At 36.2% G+C, this 17,751-nt stretch overlaps 1 protein-coding gene across 9 annotated transcripts in view; it reads left to right on the plus strand.

The window, feature by feature from the left end:
- The window catches only part of MACROD2 (mono-ADP ribosylhydrolase 2), a 2,111,745-nt gene that overhangs the window by 2,026,440 nt on the left and 67,554 nt on the right, over positions 1-17,751 (plus strand). For all 9 annotated transcript variants that reach the window (XM_050745635.1, XM_050745636.1, XM_050745637.1 and 6 more), the window contains one exon: positions 2,828-2,905. In XM_050745635.1, coding sequence (XP_050601592.1) covers positions 2,828-2,905 — 78 coding nt within the window. The remainder of the gene's footprint in view (positions 1-2,827; positions 2,906-17,751) is intronic.

A 17,751-nucleotide genomic window follows, 5' to 3' on the forward strand; every position in this document is an offset into this window, starting at 1 on the left:
TAATGTAATGAAATCCATGATGTAAAAGATACAGAATCAAATCTAAGCCTGCTAAAGGTTATGAGACTAGAAATTCTGAGATCCCTATAAATAAAGTAACTTTGGTGGAAACCATCTTCCATAGGTACCTGCTTATTTGTGAATATTGTCATGAGGTTATATAGTACTTTTCCTCCTACTTTATTGATGTGTGTGGAGGTAGAACCATTTCTGGAGAAAAGTCTCACATACATGACAGTGAGCTTGTGGGTTTGGTGGTGGGTCATGCTGATATGAAATCCTTGTCATCACATAAAGACATGTATATTTGTGTGCACACATCGAATATACTAAAACGGCATTTTTCTAAAATGCATATTCTTTCATATATTTTATTTCTAAAGTCAGGACTTCTCTTAGAACTGATAATGTGTTATACTACATAAAATAATAGTGCAAAGAACAACTGATGGTATCTTGGATGCAATGAAATGCATTATATGGAAACATATCAGAAGGTGCCTCAATAATGTTAAAGCAACTCCCCAAGAATATTGAAATTACAAAGATAATTTATTTGCTAAAGACACAGATTTTGGTGATAAAACAGATACAGTCTGGTGAGTAATTTTTCAAATGCCTTCACCCATCTTATGTGACTCATTAGATCATAAACTTGTAAACTCAATGTAAATCACCATTGAAGAGACATTTCTTATGTGATATTTGGTGCAGAATCATAATGTTTATGTCACGTTATGATTAACAACAATGAATTATTGTTCAGTGTAAATGAATAAATTTTAACTAAATACAAAATCTTGGATAATTCTATAACATTGATGTTGAGAGAAATTAATGTTGGACAAGACAAAATATCAAATAATATCATTTTTAGTAAACAACTAAAACTAAAACACTTTCAAATTTAAAATTTAGCCTGATCTATATAATACCTTTTTAAATCATTGTATATTTTTAGTGTTCATGTGAGAAAAATATTCAAAAATTTTTTTTCAATTGGCATCTTAGCTCCGAAATTAAAAGAGCATTTTTTAATGGGAGCTGGTTTAAAACAATTTGACATGAGTTACATAACAGTTTGGCAAATGTGTCTGTGCTCAGTTTTGCTTCCAAATTTGGACTTTCAGACTTATTGTCAGTCTCAGAAAGAAATAAGAAGCAGTGCAGATAATTAAACATTTGCCTTGGGGGAATTATTTGCAGTTAATTAAAGCCACACACTTCGGGTATATATTAATACTTGCTTCACTGGTTATTAAATTTGAATCATATGTTAACTACCCAGGTTTCTCACTTGTCCATCAAATGTTGCTTGTGGCAGGTTCAAGAAACAAACTTTCTCATAATATTCCAAACCATGTTGTTTAAAGCTATCTCCTAATTTTGAGAGGAAATGAGTGGAGAGAGACAGAGGGAGGGAGGAAAAGGAAACAAACAAAGAATAGTTTGTTTTAGACTCCATCTGATTCAGCTCTGTTAGGGAGTTAAAACTCAACCAAGAGACACAAATTCAGTAGAGAATCCATTTGTAAGTAATCAAGGTGTTGGTGTACCACCCCCAGCTTTCTCCATGGCCACATGCTTACAGGATTAGTTTATGACTTTTAGATATCTTTGGATTGCTTTCCTTACAGCAGCATGAAAAATATCTACTAGACTATAAGCTCCATGAGGGCAGAGATTTGGTGTTTTGTTTCCTGTTGGCTCCCCACCATCAAGTTTAGTGAGGTGTGATGGCTCACACCTATAATCCCAGCACTTTGGGAGAATGAGGCAGGAGGATCCTTTGAGGCCAGGAGTTCAAGACCAGTTTGGGCAAAATTACAAAATCCTGCCTATACAAAAAATTAGAAAACTAAGTGGGCATGGTGGCCTATGCCTATGGTCCTAGCTACTACAGAGGCTGGAACAGGAGGATCACTTCAGCCCAGAAGTTTGAGGTTGCAGTGAGCTACAGCTGCAGCACTGCATCCAGCCTGGGTAACAGAGACTCTTTCTAAAAGGTGTCTGGCATATACTTGGCCATTATTAAATGTTTGGAAAATGAATGAGAGACCTACTTGCTGTCTTCCTGTTGATCCATTCACAGGATCATTCCAATGCTTTTTTAAACAGCCTCCAGGGAGACCTAAATATTCAGCAAGGAGCCCTTTGTAGTTTTGCAATAGCCCATAGTCACGGAATCCTTTTAGCCATGTTTTTTTCCTGTAACCACATCCTATAACAAAAAAATAATAATAATAAGTGTACAATGATTCCATGTTTAAATGTGCTAAACGAGGGAGGGAATGACCTTGCAGAGACCAGAAGGTCTGCATTCCTTCTATGCTATTGTTCTACTGTTATGGTTTCCGAGGAAGATGAACTTAATTACCACTGGATTTCAAGGTTCTGTATCTGACTTTTTCAAGGACTCAAGACTCCCATAGGTGAGCAACCACAGTAATGGAAGCATTAAGAACATTAAAATTAGATAGTCCTTTAATCTTCTCTATTTTGCCTTCCTTTTATATCCTTTCCTACAGTTCTAAGACATTCCCTGATGCAAAAAGATTGCTTTTATTTTCTTATTTGTTGCAAAAAGATATCCCAGCTAGCTACATCTCTGCCTTTGTAAGCTTTGAGCAGATCTCTCACATAGTACGGGGGCGGGGCGGGGGGGTGGGGAAGCGCCTATTTACTGGCAAACATATGTATTTGCGGTTATTTTTTAAAGTAGTAAATTCTATTTTTCCTCAAACATAAGTCTATCATGTTAGTGCTGAAAGCTGCTCTATTTCCAATTTAAAAATGCTGACTAAAGGTTTTGCTTGGTGGTTGTTAGATTCTGCAAAGGATGACAATATTACAAAAGGCGGCAAAGTGACAGATCATTCTGTGTGTGACCAAGATCATCCCGATGGTAAGTTGTGAAATCCTTTATTAGCTTTTCTTTTCTTCTGCTGTGAAATAGGAAAAAAAAACCCCACAGACTTGAATTTTTCTGGAAAAATATTGAATTCCAATAACACTTTATTAGCACTGAATACCAGTTGATCAGTAGCTGCCATCTTTAGATGACACTTTTGCTTTCCAGAATCCTCATCACTCATTACTTTTGTGCCAGGCTGGCTTCATTTATTTTGTTTATTGTTACTTGCCTGAATTCTATAAGCACTGGGTTTGCAAACACTGAGATGAATGTGTTATAACAATGAGAATAAATATTTCATTGAAAAACATGGAGAATAAATGCAGGGGATTAAATCCACATATTCTTGGGATATTAAGAAGGGAATATAGAACAAACAGAAATGAAACAATCTTTAGAAAAATAACAGAAAAAAAATGTCCTGATGTAAACCAGTTCTTCCACCCAAAACATGACAGTACACATTATATTTATAGGCAAAGGAAAAACTCATAACAGACATCTGCATAGCTTCACGGAATTTTTGAAGATAAATGATAAAGGCTTTTTAAGCATAGTCAAAATCAGGTAGTAATTAAAACCACCAGAATCAGATTAGCCTTAACTTTCTTCTTCCACAACCCTAAAAGCTAGAAGAAAATAGAGTCACAGTTTCCAGAGCTCTAAAGGGCACAGTTTCCATATTTAATGAAGTCGTTATTTATACATGAAGTCAGAGCAATATTTTCTCAGGAATACAAAGATTAAGAAAATATGCCACCTTGTTATCCTTTCTGAATAAACTAACAGAAGGCCTGAGCAAAAACAATAAATATAGAAAGGAAGACAAAACTCAAGACTGAGGAAGGCACATTTGAAAGGGAGGGACTATATGGTAAGAGACTAATTAAATGTATGAAAATGTTGACATAATTATGTTCTATCAAATAATTTTGAAATAACTATTCAAAATTAGGATCAAAATGTCTTACCTAAATATATGTCTTTAACTTTGAAATTTATAGTATGTGTTGTTTGAAAATGAGAAAAAGGAGAGACTAACATTCAATAATGAAAGTCTAACTTAGACCATTTCTCCTACTGAAGACAACTAACAAAAAATACATATATTTATGTATTATATATTATACATATACATATGGAGAGAGAGAGACTATTTAAAGGCATCAGTGAGCTAATAAGATACTGAAGAACTGTAAAGCTAAGTTCTGGGAAGCAATGAATCTCCAGATATGTTAGCCCAGAATTTGAAACTCTTTTTACCTTAGGGCATTTGCTGATTCTACAGAAGGTGTCTGGAGCTCCGTTGCTGAAAAAGGCTATGGCTCGTGATAAACTCTCTGTGTTGGGGTTGAAACCCCAAAGATATGTATCCTAGCAGGAAGAATGAATGAGCAGTAGATTGGCCTTGGACTGCTGCCCAGCTTCAAATCATCTCAATCCCCACATTAATTAAGACCAGCCCAGATTGCTAGTCCCCTCAGGCATCTAAGAAAAGCAAATGTAAAATATTTACCAGGAGTGAAAAAGAGTGTTATAGGCTTCAAATCATTTATGTAAATAATTTGCAAAATATAGTGTCCTGCACACACATAAAAAATACCCCCAAAAATGAGGGAAAAGGGGTAACATGAAAAACAAAACAATAAGGCAAGAGAAGTAAGTTCATATGAGCTGAAAATATTAGAGTTATAAACACAAAGTATAAGATAATTATGCTGAGTATGTATAAGGAGATAAAGATAAGATTGGAAATTTTAGCTGAGAACTAGGAATTCAAAACAAAATAAATTTTGCAATAAAAGAGTCTAAAAGTAAATGATGCTGTAACTGAAATTAAGAATTCAATGAATGAATTTATGATTGAACAACATATTAGACACAGCTGAAAGAAGATTCCTGAACTAGAAGTTAGGTCAGAATGTACCCAAAATAAACAAAAATAGTAGGGGAAAAAGGATGGCAAACACTAAAGAAAGGGAAAAAGATATTAAGGATCTTATGACAAAGTCTATCACAAGTACAGTTGGAGTCCCAGACAGGAAGGAGGGAGACAATTGGGCAGAAGCAATAGTTGAAGAATGTGGTGAGAAATTTCCCATGTTGATGAAGGACATCAGAGCCAAATGTTCCAAAAGCCCTTTGAACTCCAAGCAGAATAAATATAAATAAATAAATCCACAACCAGGCCCATCATAGTAAATAAATAAATAATATACAGAAATATAAATATTACAAATAATATAAATAAATAAATCCACAACAAGACCCATCATAGTAAAATTCCTGAAAACCAAAGAGAAACAAAACATCTAAAATCTATCTTCAAGCTCTTGGACTGATAGCTGACTTTTCAATATGGATAATGAAAATAAGAAGATAATACAACAAAATAGCTGTGAACCAAGAATTCTAAACCCAGGGGAATAGTATGTTTCAAAAATAAAGGTAAATGAAGGACGTTTTGGACCAAAAAGAAAGGCACAGTTCATCACCAGAGAATTCTGGTGCTCTGCAAGTAGAAAGCTATTAATCCCAAACAGAAGGCCAAAGATAAAGGAAGGAATTAAGAGCAAGGTAAATGGTAATTATTGGATAAGTCTAGATAAATATTGATGGTATAAATCAATACTGACAGTAATGTCTTATGGAGTTAAGATATACATAACCTTAAAATATACCACAATAATGGCATTTATTGGAATGAGGTAAATTAATTTTAAGTGTTCAAATGTTTTTCCATTAACATGAAGAGTAAAAGTACCAATTAGTGTTGAAACTTTGTCTCAGTGGCCCCTGAGAGTCAGGAAATGAGGTGAGCCCTGTAATTGCCCAGCTGGCTGCCTGGAGAGTTTCCAGGCTGTGGTGCAGAGAGGAGGAACCCAGAGGGAGCCCAGCAAACTCTCCACATTGAGGAGACAGAGGTGAGAGTCCTGGGAGGCCAAGATAGCTAATGTTTGCAAGGTAGCTTTCTACAGAGAAGAGAGCTCCACAGAGGGAATGCTCAGAGGTCTACAGAAGGAACCCCTCAGTCTTCAACTGGGTAGGAACACTAAAAAAGATCTGAGAGAGTAATACCTGGAGCTTATGCAGGGCTAGAAGAAGTGCCTGTTCACACCAGCCAGGCTGGAAAGCCTAAACATTCATAAAGAACTCAGAAGGTTTTTGCCTTAGTAGTGGAGCAAAACAGGCAATAGACTAACTGCTTCTCCTGTCCTCCCCAGTAAAGCTTAAAAGTAAGACTTGAAAGGATCAGAATATTTCTTGAGTAACTTAACTGCATTTTAGAATGATGCTCAAAAATATTTATAAAAATTATAAATATATCTCATACCCAATAAAGTAAAATCAACAAAATTACCAGGCATGCAAAGAAGTATTGCAAGACAACTCTCCATGAGTCTTTCATATTTCTGCATATTTTGTGAGCAGAGGCACTGCTTCTGTCTTTGAAAAGGATCATGTTTCTCTTCAAATTAAAGAGCATACATACTTATTGTGCATTTTAAAAGGTTGAGAGAGTCTTGAGATTCTCTGATACGGTTTGGTTGTCTCCCCACCCAAATCTCATCTTGAATTGTAGCTCCCATAATCCACACGTGTTGTGGGAGGGACCCTGTGGGGGATAATTGAATCACGGGGGTGGGCTTTCCCATGCTGTTCTCATGATAGTGAAGAAGCCTCACGAGATATGATAGTTTCATAAAGGGGAGTTTCCCTTCACACACTCTCTTGCCTGCCACCATGTAAGACATGCAGTTGCACCTCCCTTGCCTTCCACTATGATTATGAGGCCTCCCTAGCCATGTGGAACTGTGAGTCCATTAAACTTCTTTTCTTTATAAATTACCCAGTCTTGGGTATTTCTTCATAGCAGCATGAAAATAGACTAATACATTCTCTAAGTTCAAGATTCCTCCCCTATGATATCACCCACTGAGTGTGCAGGAATCAGCTGGTCCACCTATGGCACCATGTGGGAATCAGGACTCAGAGAACAGACACTAATACTCTGGTTTCTGTGATTTCTCTGAATAATAAACTGTTCTTTATCTTTGACCCAGAAGTCTTTGTCTTCTGTCAGCATCCATGGAATTGTGGCTCAAGCAGGGTAAAATCTCAGAGTCTTCATAGTTCTTGACAGGAATCAGGAAAGTAGGACGCACAGGAAAAGAAAAGTCCATAAATGGAACTCAACTCATAAATGATGCAGATGATAGAGTTAATATGAAAGGGCATGTTAAAAGTTGTTATAACTGTATTCCATGTACTTACGAAGTTAAAATTAGGACTGACCATGTTAATTCGAGACAAATAAGTTATAGAAAGATCCAAATTGAATTTCAAGGAATTCAAAACACAGTGCCTGAATTAAAAATTATACTTGATGAGAACAGTGGCAGATTAGATACTATAGAAGAAAAGGTTAAGGAATTTGCACATGTAGCAATAGAAGCCATTCAAATAGAGTAAGTGACCAAGGGAAAAAAGAGCATCCATGAGCTATGAGACATCTTGAAGGGTGGTTGTAATTACAATGTACATGAATGTGAATCTCTGAGGGTGAATGTGGGAGGAAGGGACAGAAAAAATATTTGAAGTAAAGGTGATTAAAAATGTGTCAGTGTGATGAAATTATGAACCCACATATGCAAGAAGTTCTATGACCCCAAAGCATAAGAAACGTAATGAAAATTACACCTAAGCACATCATAATCAATTTGTTTGACACCAGCAACAAAGAGAAAAATCGCAAAAACAAGCAGAGGAAAATTACAAGTTACAGACAGAGGACAAAGATAAAGATAAATCAGGCCAGTCACAGTGACTCAGGCCTGTAATCCCAGCACTTTGGGAGGTTGAGATGGGCAGATCACTTGAAGTCAGGAGTTTGAGACCAGCCTGACCAACATGGTGAAACCCCATCTCTACTAAAAACACAAAAATTCGCAAGGCATGGTGACGGTGCCTGTAACCCCAGCTACTCAGGAGGCTGAGTCAGGAGAATCACTTGAATCCAGGAGGTGGAGGTTGCAATGAGCGTCCTGAGCTGAGACAGCACCACTGCACTCCAACCTGAGTGACAGAGCAAGACTCTGTCAAAAAAGAAAAAAAAAAAAGATAAATAAAAGGTCTCATTGGAAACTAGAAACTACAATGACATGCAAAAACATGATGAATCTCACAAATGTAATATTAAACTAGAGAAGGTATGAAAGCATATATTGTTTATTATATAATCTCATATATATCAAGTTCAAAAAGCAGGAAAAATATTAACATTTAGAAAGGCTTGTTTAGGTGACAAAACAATAAAGAAGACCTAGGTAATAATCACTATGGTAGGGTTTTGATTAAACTTTGGTGATTGGAGAGGAGATACTACCTGGGAGGGGGCCATGAGGGAGCTGCCTGGCTAGATGGTTATCATAAAAATATATAGGTTTTGTATTTGTATTTGGTTATTTAATTGAGATCTCTATATTTTTGTGTGCTTTTCTATATGTATGTTGCAATTTTATAAAATTGGCTAAAAGAGGAAGAAAGAAAGAGAGGAAATGAGGAGTGGAATGAAGAAAGGAGGAAAGAAAGGAAGCATCAATGGCAGAGGTTGTTGTAAAACTAGATTATGGCTGGCAGTAGGAGGAGTTACACATTAGCCTGACTCCATAAATACGGCTCAAAAACTAAAAATCCCACCATGTTATGGATTCTGACAATATGTTACCTTTCAGAATATCTCTGAAAAATTGTACAATAATCACAAATAGAACTGAATAATAATAAAATTAAAAGGAGATATCTTATTTTCTAAATTCCCCAAAAAGATCACATAAGAGTATACTCAACAATGCAAATAATAATAACTAGCAGCGTAACAAAAGCCTAATGTATCAAATAAGATGACAGAAACACAAGCAAATGGTTATGACAGTAAGTGTAATTAGGTTACTTTAATAAGTGTAAAAGCCACTCGGATTGACTTAAACTCAATACAAATGTAAAGCTTTAAAAGTATAAAGTTAGAAAAATGTGTATTTGGGAAGGGAGCATCAAAAGAAAACATGAAGAACTACTTTAGAATCTATTCGGTTAGAAGTCTAGCAAAAAAATCTCCAGTGACAAAGAGTTGGTTATTTGATATTGATAACAATTTAAATATCTGATGAAATATAATGATGGGGTTTTATGTGTCAGATGATATGGTAAGATACAATACAAAAAAAAAAAACCTGTTGAAAATGTAATGAGGAGTTCCCAGATACAATATTATTAGTCAATGGCAGAACAAATAGACTAAGAATGACATGGAATGTTTGAAAAATGTGCTTAACAGGGTAGTCCTTGCTATAGGAATAGACAGGCTGGTCAATGAAACAGATGAAAGAGTTTAGAAATAGACCCAAGTAGATCTGGGATTTCAGCACATATTCTGGCTGACATTTCAAAGACACATGACTCAATAAATGACATTAAAACAACTAGTTGGCCATTTGGAAAAATAAACTGAATCCCAACCTCATTCCTTACACCAACATAAATTCCAGAAGGAACAGAGATGAAACATAAAAATGAAACTATAAAAATACTAGAGCCAAAGAACCAAAGATTATTATTCAGCACTAAAAAGAAATGAGCTATCAAACCATGAAAAGACATGTAGGAAACTTAAATGCATATTACTAAGTGAAAGAAGCCAGTGTGAAAAGGCTACATACTGTATGAATCCAATTATATGACATTCTGGCAAGGCAAAACCATGGACACAATGGTAGCCAGGAGTTGTGGGGTAGGGAGGGATGAATAGGAGTACAGAGGATCTTTAGGGCATTAAAAATACTTTGTATAATGCAATAATGGTAGATACATTTCATTATACATTGCCCAAAACCATAGAATGAACAGTTCCAAGAGTGAACCTTAATGTAAGTTATGGACTTCAGTAGGAGTTACATGGGATATCTCTGTACCATCCTCTCAATTTTGCTGTAAATCTAAAACCACTCTACAAAAATAGTATTTTTAAAAAACAACAAAATAAAAAAACATTACAGGCTGCTTTTTTAACTGTGAACATATACTTGCAGACACAGGATGGTATGCATATGTTATGAAATGCAGGCATATGCATATCTGTAATGTGTCTGCATATGTCAGTATATTGCATAAGAGGAAAATAGCAAAATTGTAATAGATAAATGTTGACATAATAAATAAAGGTTATAATGAAATTAAAAATGAAAACTAGTGGGAAAATATTCTCACCTAAATGACAAAGAGCTAATTTTTGTATTTGAAAAAAATGTGTGTGAACCAATAAGAAAAAACAGAAACAATCTAAGAGGAAAATGGACAAAAGACTCCATTATAATTCACAAAAGAAGATATACAGTCATTATAAATAAGAGATGCTCTATCTCTTTATTATATAAAGAAATTCAAATAAAATAGTATCCTCTCTTTTTGAACAAGGTAAGATTAACTGGAATTGAAAATATACAAAATTAGTGGAAATAGGATTTCCAAACATGCCTGCATCATATTAGTGGGAGACTGAAAGGCATAACCTCCTCATCAGCAATTTTGGCAAAACCTAATAAAAGGTAGAATGTTCATACTTTGATGGAAAAATTATGCCTCAGAGATTTATCCTAAACTAATACCCACCCAGACTATGGAGATATTTATTCACTGAAATGTTTGCTGCAATATGATGTTTAATGGCAAAAAAAAAAAAAAAAAAAAAAAGTGTAAACACCTGAAAGCTCACCCATAACATGGAATATTATGTATCTTTTAAAAATGAGATTTCCAAATCAATTGTAATGACAGAGGATGATGCTTATTAAAATATGAAATAAAAAAGCAGGACTCAAAGTGTAAATAAATTTTGATCCCAACATCTATTTACATATTTGAGCATATGTCTGCATCTATGTGTGTATACACATATATAAGAGAAATATGACAACTCACAATATTAAAACTGGCCATCCCTTAGTCATAAAATTACCCACAACTCTCAATGCTTGTATGCATTTTTAGTGTATCCATAAGGAAATTGCATTTCTTTTGTAACGACAAGAGAAAAATAATTTAAAAAATAACTTACAACAGGAAAGTAAGTTTTATTGGCTCTAAGAGAAAACCAAGGATGTCTAGAAGATAATCAAATTCACACTAATCTAGGCTTAACTTTTGCTCTTAATCTGGGATATTTTTAGACATTTTTATAAAAGTACATTTTTGAATGTTAGCAGCAATCAACTTTCAAGTTTAACAAAAAGACACAATTTACATGATTTCTTCAACACAAGCATCAAAGAAACAAAGTCTTTGTTCTTAAGAAAACTTGAGCATCTAATAATCTGCAAGCAATAAAATTATATTGTTGTTGCTATCGTTCAGAAACAGTCCATTTACAAAGTGAGTTTAGGTTTATCCCCTAGAAATGCTGAAATCTAGACTGATGTCCCCAGACCAATTTTTATGCAAATTAATTAAAACTAAAGCATTAGCTTGAGCCAAACTTAATTACCAAGGCTCCAAGAAACAGTCATGTGATCTATTTCTAAAGAAAAGCGAATGAATTTTTGGATTATCTGTTCTAATGGTCTCCTCCCATAAGTATGGCTGATTGAGTTCACTGCATGAAAAATATATACATAAACTGTGGAATTCTTTGTGTTCTTTTGTTTCCTCGGCCAGGAGGGATTAGGGCAGAGGACAGTGGGGAGAATTCAACTAGTCTGAATATGAAGAGGGAAACATAAAGCTTGCCCCCATGGGGCCAAGAAAGCAAGATGGAATGTGTAAGGTCTGCATGCACTGAGGAGAAAGGCAGATGGGCTGGAAGCCCCGAGGAGTCATTAACACACAGCAGGCCTGGGTGCAGCGCAAGGCGCTCAGACATACCTTGTCTTTATGCAGTAGGTCAAAGCCTGCCTCGTTTTCAAAGCTAGGCACCTTGTTTTGTCTCTTCCCCCATTTTTAACTGTATTTAAGAAAGATGAGGAAAAAAAGACATTTCTATTTCAAGAAAAGATTGTCAAACTATGTAAAGCACACAGGTGAAACAAATCAGGAGAAAGAAAGAAGTTTAGAGGGCCAGGAAGAGAAAATTCAAAACAGCGCTTTATCCTCAAAGTCAAGGGTCAAGCCTTACAAGTCACAGACATTCCCTGGTGTTCATCAACAGCCTCAGGTGCCACCTCAAGCAGGCCCACCTTTTCAGCAGTGCCCCGGGCTCTGTTGAATGGTGACCTTCTCATTCTTGATTGAATTCCTCTGAAAATTTATCAAGTGGAGCACTGGGACCAGGGGACACACAGGAATACAGATTTTGGCCACATCCCCTCTCTGGATGCTCCACTCTTTCCCTTCGTGGTATAGACAAAGTCAGGTCACAAATAGTGAGTTAAAAGTCCCTGCAGCGACCTGGTGTGATGATTAGGTGCAATGGCCAGTTTCCTATATCAACAGTGATAGAAAATGAATCTCACTCAATCACAGTGAAGGTTCCCTCTCAGTATCAGCCACCCAATAAACAAACGTCAATGTGACTGGAAACTTCATCTGAAGACATAGCCATGAACCTGGGAGATTACCTAGTTCCACAGCCTTTTTTCTTTTCAGTAGATGATGAAATTAAAGGCCAAAAATGTTGTGATTTGCCTAAAACATCCAGTTGTCTTTATTCCCATTCCAGGGTTATCTGCAACAAATATAATGTGTAGAGTGCTTAGTAGCATAGGGGACTCTACCTTGTTGTTAAAGGATGCAAGAGAAAGTAAGTTATAGTCCTTAATGACTATTTACAGACCTTGATGAGTACTCTAATAGAGGTCCAGTGAAATAGACATTGATTGATGACTTCGTATTAAATAGCTGCTGGGAAGGAAAATATAAATAAAACAAAATTTCTCTCTTAATCTGATAACAGAGACAAACACAGACACAACTACATCACGGTATGATCAGGATAATACTAAATAGATGAATGGGCAAAAGAACTCAACAAGCAAAGATATGGAAATGATTAATTCTGCCTAGTGATTCCGAGAATGCTATACAAAAAAACTAAGTTGCTAGTTTAGCTGTGAAAGATGAGGATAATTTTCCATATAGGAAAGGAAGAAAAAGGGTATTTCAGCCATTGGGAACATGTGCTAAGTAAGTACAAAGGCAAGAAATAAAGTAATATATTTAGAAAATGATGATTAGGTTGGTATATAGAGAGCACAGGGAAAGATAGGTGATTTGGCCCAAAGACAGAAAAGAGAGACATTAAGCAGAAACAAGATTTGCTTAAAAGTTTTGTTTCTCAAATGTTTCTTTTCTTTTTTTTTTTTTTTTTTTTTTTTTTTGAGACAGAGTCTGGCTCTGTCGCCCAGGCTGGAGTGCAGTGGCCGGATCTCAGCTCACTGCAAGCTCCGCCTCCCGGGTTTGCGCCATTCTCCTGCCTCAGCCTCCCGAGTAGCTGGGACTACAGGCGCCCGCCACCTCGCCCGGCTAGTTTTTTGTATTTTTTAGTAGAGACGGGGTTTCACCGTGTTAGCCAGGATGGTCTCGAACTCCTGACCTCGTGATCCGCCCGTCTCGGCCTCCCAAAGTGCTGGGATTACAGGCTTGAGCCACCGCGCCCGGCCTCAAATGTTTCTAGAGTGCAAGTAGAGACTGAGAAAAAGTAGTTAAATTTGGTTAGACACCTAACTCACACACACATATGTTTTAGCTAGAATTTTTTCTTCTAAGCTATCACTCAATATTTTTCCCTATTTTTGAAATTGTTTCATTATAATTATTAAATTATATAATATGCAATTGTTATAAAATGCAGGTTAGCAAAATCAAAATCCTATGAATTTAAATCTCAACAACCACATTTGAGATATAGCCTTTCAGTTTTTGCCCCCGATAATATAAATGTGTGTAAGGACACATGTCCTGTGTATGTAGTTTAAAAAAGTGAAATTGCATTTTACCTTCTAAAATCTTTTTAAACCTCATAATATGTCACTTAGTGGTTGCCTTCGGATTGATGAAATGTTGCTGTTTAGACTTTCTGTAATCCTTAAATTAGAAATTCATTGCTATTTTCTATTTTCTATATCTATCATCATTTCATGTTTCCTTTTGCTCACTACCCTTGCTTTCTTAGTGAACTCGAGTTTGATATCTAAAACATTTATTTGTTTCTTAATGTCTCCATCCATTTTCTATTCATTCAATCTTCTCATTTCCTTACCCACCAATTCTTATATTTCAGGTAAATACAAAGACACTTTCTATAGTTTTTGTTTTTCTGAATATATCTTTTACAAAAGTATTTTCCCTCAGCATAATTATATTATGTTTTAATTTTTAAGTACATTCTTTGTTTGCATAGCGGGAAATGGCTCTCCAAGCAAGACATTGCAGGAGATTAATTAAAGATATTGCCTTTACTTTGTGTAACAGAATCCTTCTCTCCATGCAGTCATTCTGTGGTCCAGACTTATCTGTAGCAGATCTGAAATGCAAAACCCGTGGCCCTAGTTTTATCAGAAATGGGGTTGAAGTCCCCCCATCCCAGTTCTTGAGACTGATTTTATAAACTCGATTTTAGAATTTTTACATGAATCCTTGTTAAATGTCCTGGCTTCATTTAATTTACTGAGAGTATTTCAGCCTTCATTTTGTTGTCTAATATAGTCTTTATTCAACACAGTTTCCCATAATCCGAAAATCTGCTCGAAGTGATTTTTTCCTCAGAAAGTGGAAATTGTTTTATATCTTAATAGAAAGAAATTTTTTTCACATATAATGCTTGGTTCCAGCAACTGTATGCTTTTTGAGGACAAGCACTGTATCTATCTTACTTAAGATCTACTCCAGCAGCAGGCATATTTACCACTGGTGGCACTCAATACATTGTAGAATGAATAACCAATAGTTCAGTCATCATCATTCTATATAGTATCCAAAGGTGATAAGGGTGGAAACTGGGTTGAGGTGAAAGATTTTAAATTGCTTTCTGCTGCATATTTTGTGGCCCATAGTAGCATGACATAATCAAAAGAATAAAGGATGCAGATGGAATCCTTATATATTTCTGGTGGAAGTGTAAAACAGAACAAATTCTTTAGAACACTGTTTTGCAGGATCTAGTAAAGCTAAACATATATATTCTCTCTTATATAACCTACTTGTTCTCTGTCACTTGGTTTATACCCAAGGAATATGAGTCCATTAAAATATGTTGCCAAAAGAAACATTCAAGCAGTTTTATTTTAGCAGTGTTATTCATAACAGCACCAAATTGAAAACAATTCAACACTCATATGACGTAGTATATGCAGACAGTAGAATAGTATATATCAATGAAAAAGAATGAACAATTGATGCACACAGCAACTGGAATTAATTTCACAGACAACAGTTATAAAAAAACCTAAAATACAAAAGAGCATATGGTGCATGTCACATTTAAATGAATTTCTAAAACACACCCCACTGTTACCTGGTGGGTGTATGAACAGGAGGAAGCCACTGGTATGAGAATCGTTTTTGATCTGAATGGTAATTACACAGGAAAATTCGTGTGTATATATCTAAAGCATCATAAAGATGTACAGTTAAGGTTTGTACATTTTACTGTATGCAAGTAGATCTCAATTTTAAAAGCCAAAAAGCAAAATAAAGACATTTCCAGGCAAAACAAAAAGAAAAGAGGGATTGTAGTCAGGTAGAGCTGGTTATGATTTTTGAAAGCAGAACTGAGATCACAGGACTTACTTTACAGGGGTAATGTAATGATTAGAGATAATACGTGTGAAGTATCTAGGGACAGTCTGGCATTTTTTATGGGGATCAATAATTTGCAGATTTACTTACATCTTCTAGGCCAGTGCTTCTCAAGCTTTAACTTGCATGCAAATCACATGGACATCTTGTTATACAATGCAAGCTCCGATACTGAAATTCTGCATTTTTGAAAAGCTCTCGGGTAATTCCAATGTTGCTTGTCCATGGACCATACTTTTGTTAGGGACAAGCTGCCCCAGGTCTGCCACCCCCACCCCGAACAATGCAGCTGAAACTTACCCCGAATACTCTGCAACTGCATTCCTAGACCCTTATCTAGGCACTAAGCAAGGTCACCAGACTTACTTACAGCCCTCCGGGTGGCATGGGGGAGGTCATGAGAAATGTGGATAAACCTAAGTTACATGCTCTTGTAAGTTCCTATATTGTAAACTGGTCACGAGATGATATGTGGTAAAGTTAACAAACAACCCCAGGGTCTGTCTCCACCATATAAACCCCTCATTTTGTAAGCTGAAGGCTGCCTCCTCTGACTGGTGGGGCAGCCGGGCAGGCTAATAAACTTACTCGCCTGACCTTCGGTGTCTCTCTCTTTCTCTCTCTCTCTCTCTCTCTCTCTCTCTCTCTCTCTCTCTCTCTCGTCCTTTCTCTCAACTAACCTTACAACTTTGAGTGGCAGTGGGAAAGAATGAGGATGAACGGGCTTTTCAAAAGTGGAAAGGTCTTGATCAAGTTCAAATTTTAAAAGGCCTTTCTGCAATCAAATCACAAAATAGAATATAGGAGAAGAAAATGAAAGATTCAAGAGACAGATGATATATCCCTAAATGAGGAAAGAAGGCAGGAGGCTAGAAAGTGGGAAAACCGAAATATTTTGCAGAACCATGAAGATGGCATTTCATTGAACTTCAGGAGTGATGAAAAAAATCATCAAAAACCGCTTGAGGTTTTTATATTCAATGATCAAATAGATAAACATGCTTTAGTTTTAATTATTTTATTGGATCCTTTTGATTAAAACTGAGCTCAGGAGGAGTGGATATCACACAAAAGGCATGATTTTTCCCTTATCTGGGTCCTGCTAGCAGAGAATGAATCAAGGGGATGTAGTATCATGGGCAGTTTAAAAATAATTGTATCATAGAGGAAACTCTAAGATGAGGAGTTATATAAGTCAGCTTTGCTGCAGTAACAAATAACCCCAAAAATCCCATTGGGGGGCTCAACAACAAAGGCTGATTGTGTCTCTTTTTAGCCCTGCTTGACTGTGTTCCACATGCTTTCCCTTCAGGATCTAGATGAAGGAACATGGTCTATTAGGAACAAAAGAGCTGCAGGCAACATACAATGGATCTGAAGCCTTCTGCTTGGTTGCAGTACACATGATGTCTGTTCCAGTGCCATTTCCTAAACAAGTCACATGAACAGACCTGTGTCAATGTGGTGGGAACATACACTTGCCCCACAAGGGCCACTGCATGTCACATTGTCACAGACAGGGAAATATAATCCTCTTATAGGAAGAAGTAGAGACAAGTTGAAACCGTAATGCCACCACAGGGATGGACTCAGGCAAAGAGTCCACGCTCCTCTCAATCTGCTTTGCATCTATAACCAACCCTAGCTCTAGAATTTTTTTTAAAAATTTCCATAGTTAAATATCCTCAGCACAAAATCTTTCATTAGCCTGAGGCAAAATGGACAAATTTCAATTTCCTCTCTTAATGAGCACTTAAATGTTTTAAACTCTACAGGGGAGGGTAGGAGGAGAAGCCAAGGCGTGAGGAAGAAAAACCATTACTAGATAATCAACCTAAGAGTAATCAAGAGTTGGCTGAATTCTCTCCTGACCTTCGCTGTATTTAGTATGTGTCTTAAAAGAATGGCTGAGCTGTTATCCCCCCAGTTCCCTTGTGCCCACATGACTCAAGTTTTTTATGCTCTGTTGATGGAAAAATGAAAGTGCAAGTAGTGTTTTCATTTTCTAGGAATCCTCACTATGGGAAACATTTGTATCTTAAAAGGAAATT

The sequence above is a fragment of the Macaca thibetana genome, chromosome 10 (assembly GCF_024542745.1).
Source record: "Macaca thibetana thibetana isolate TM-01 chromosome 10, ASM2454274v1, whole genome shotgun sequence".
Classification (NCBI taxonomy): Eukaryota; Metazoa; Chordata; class Mammalia; order Primates; family Cercopithecidae; genus Macaca; species Macaca thibetana.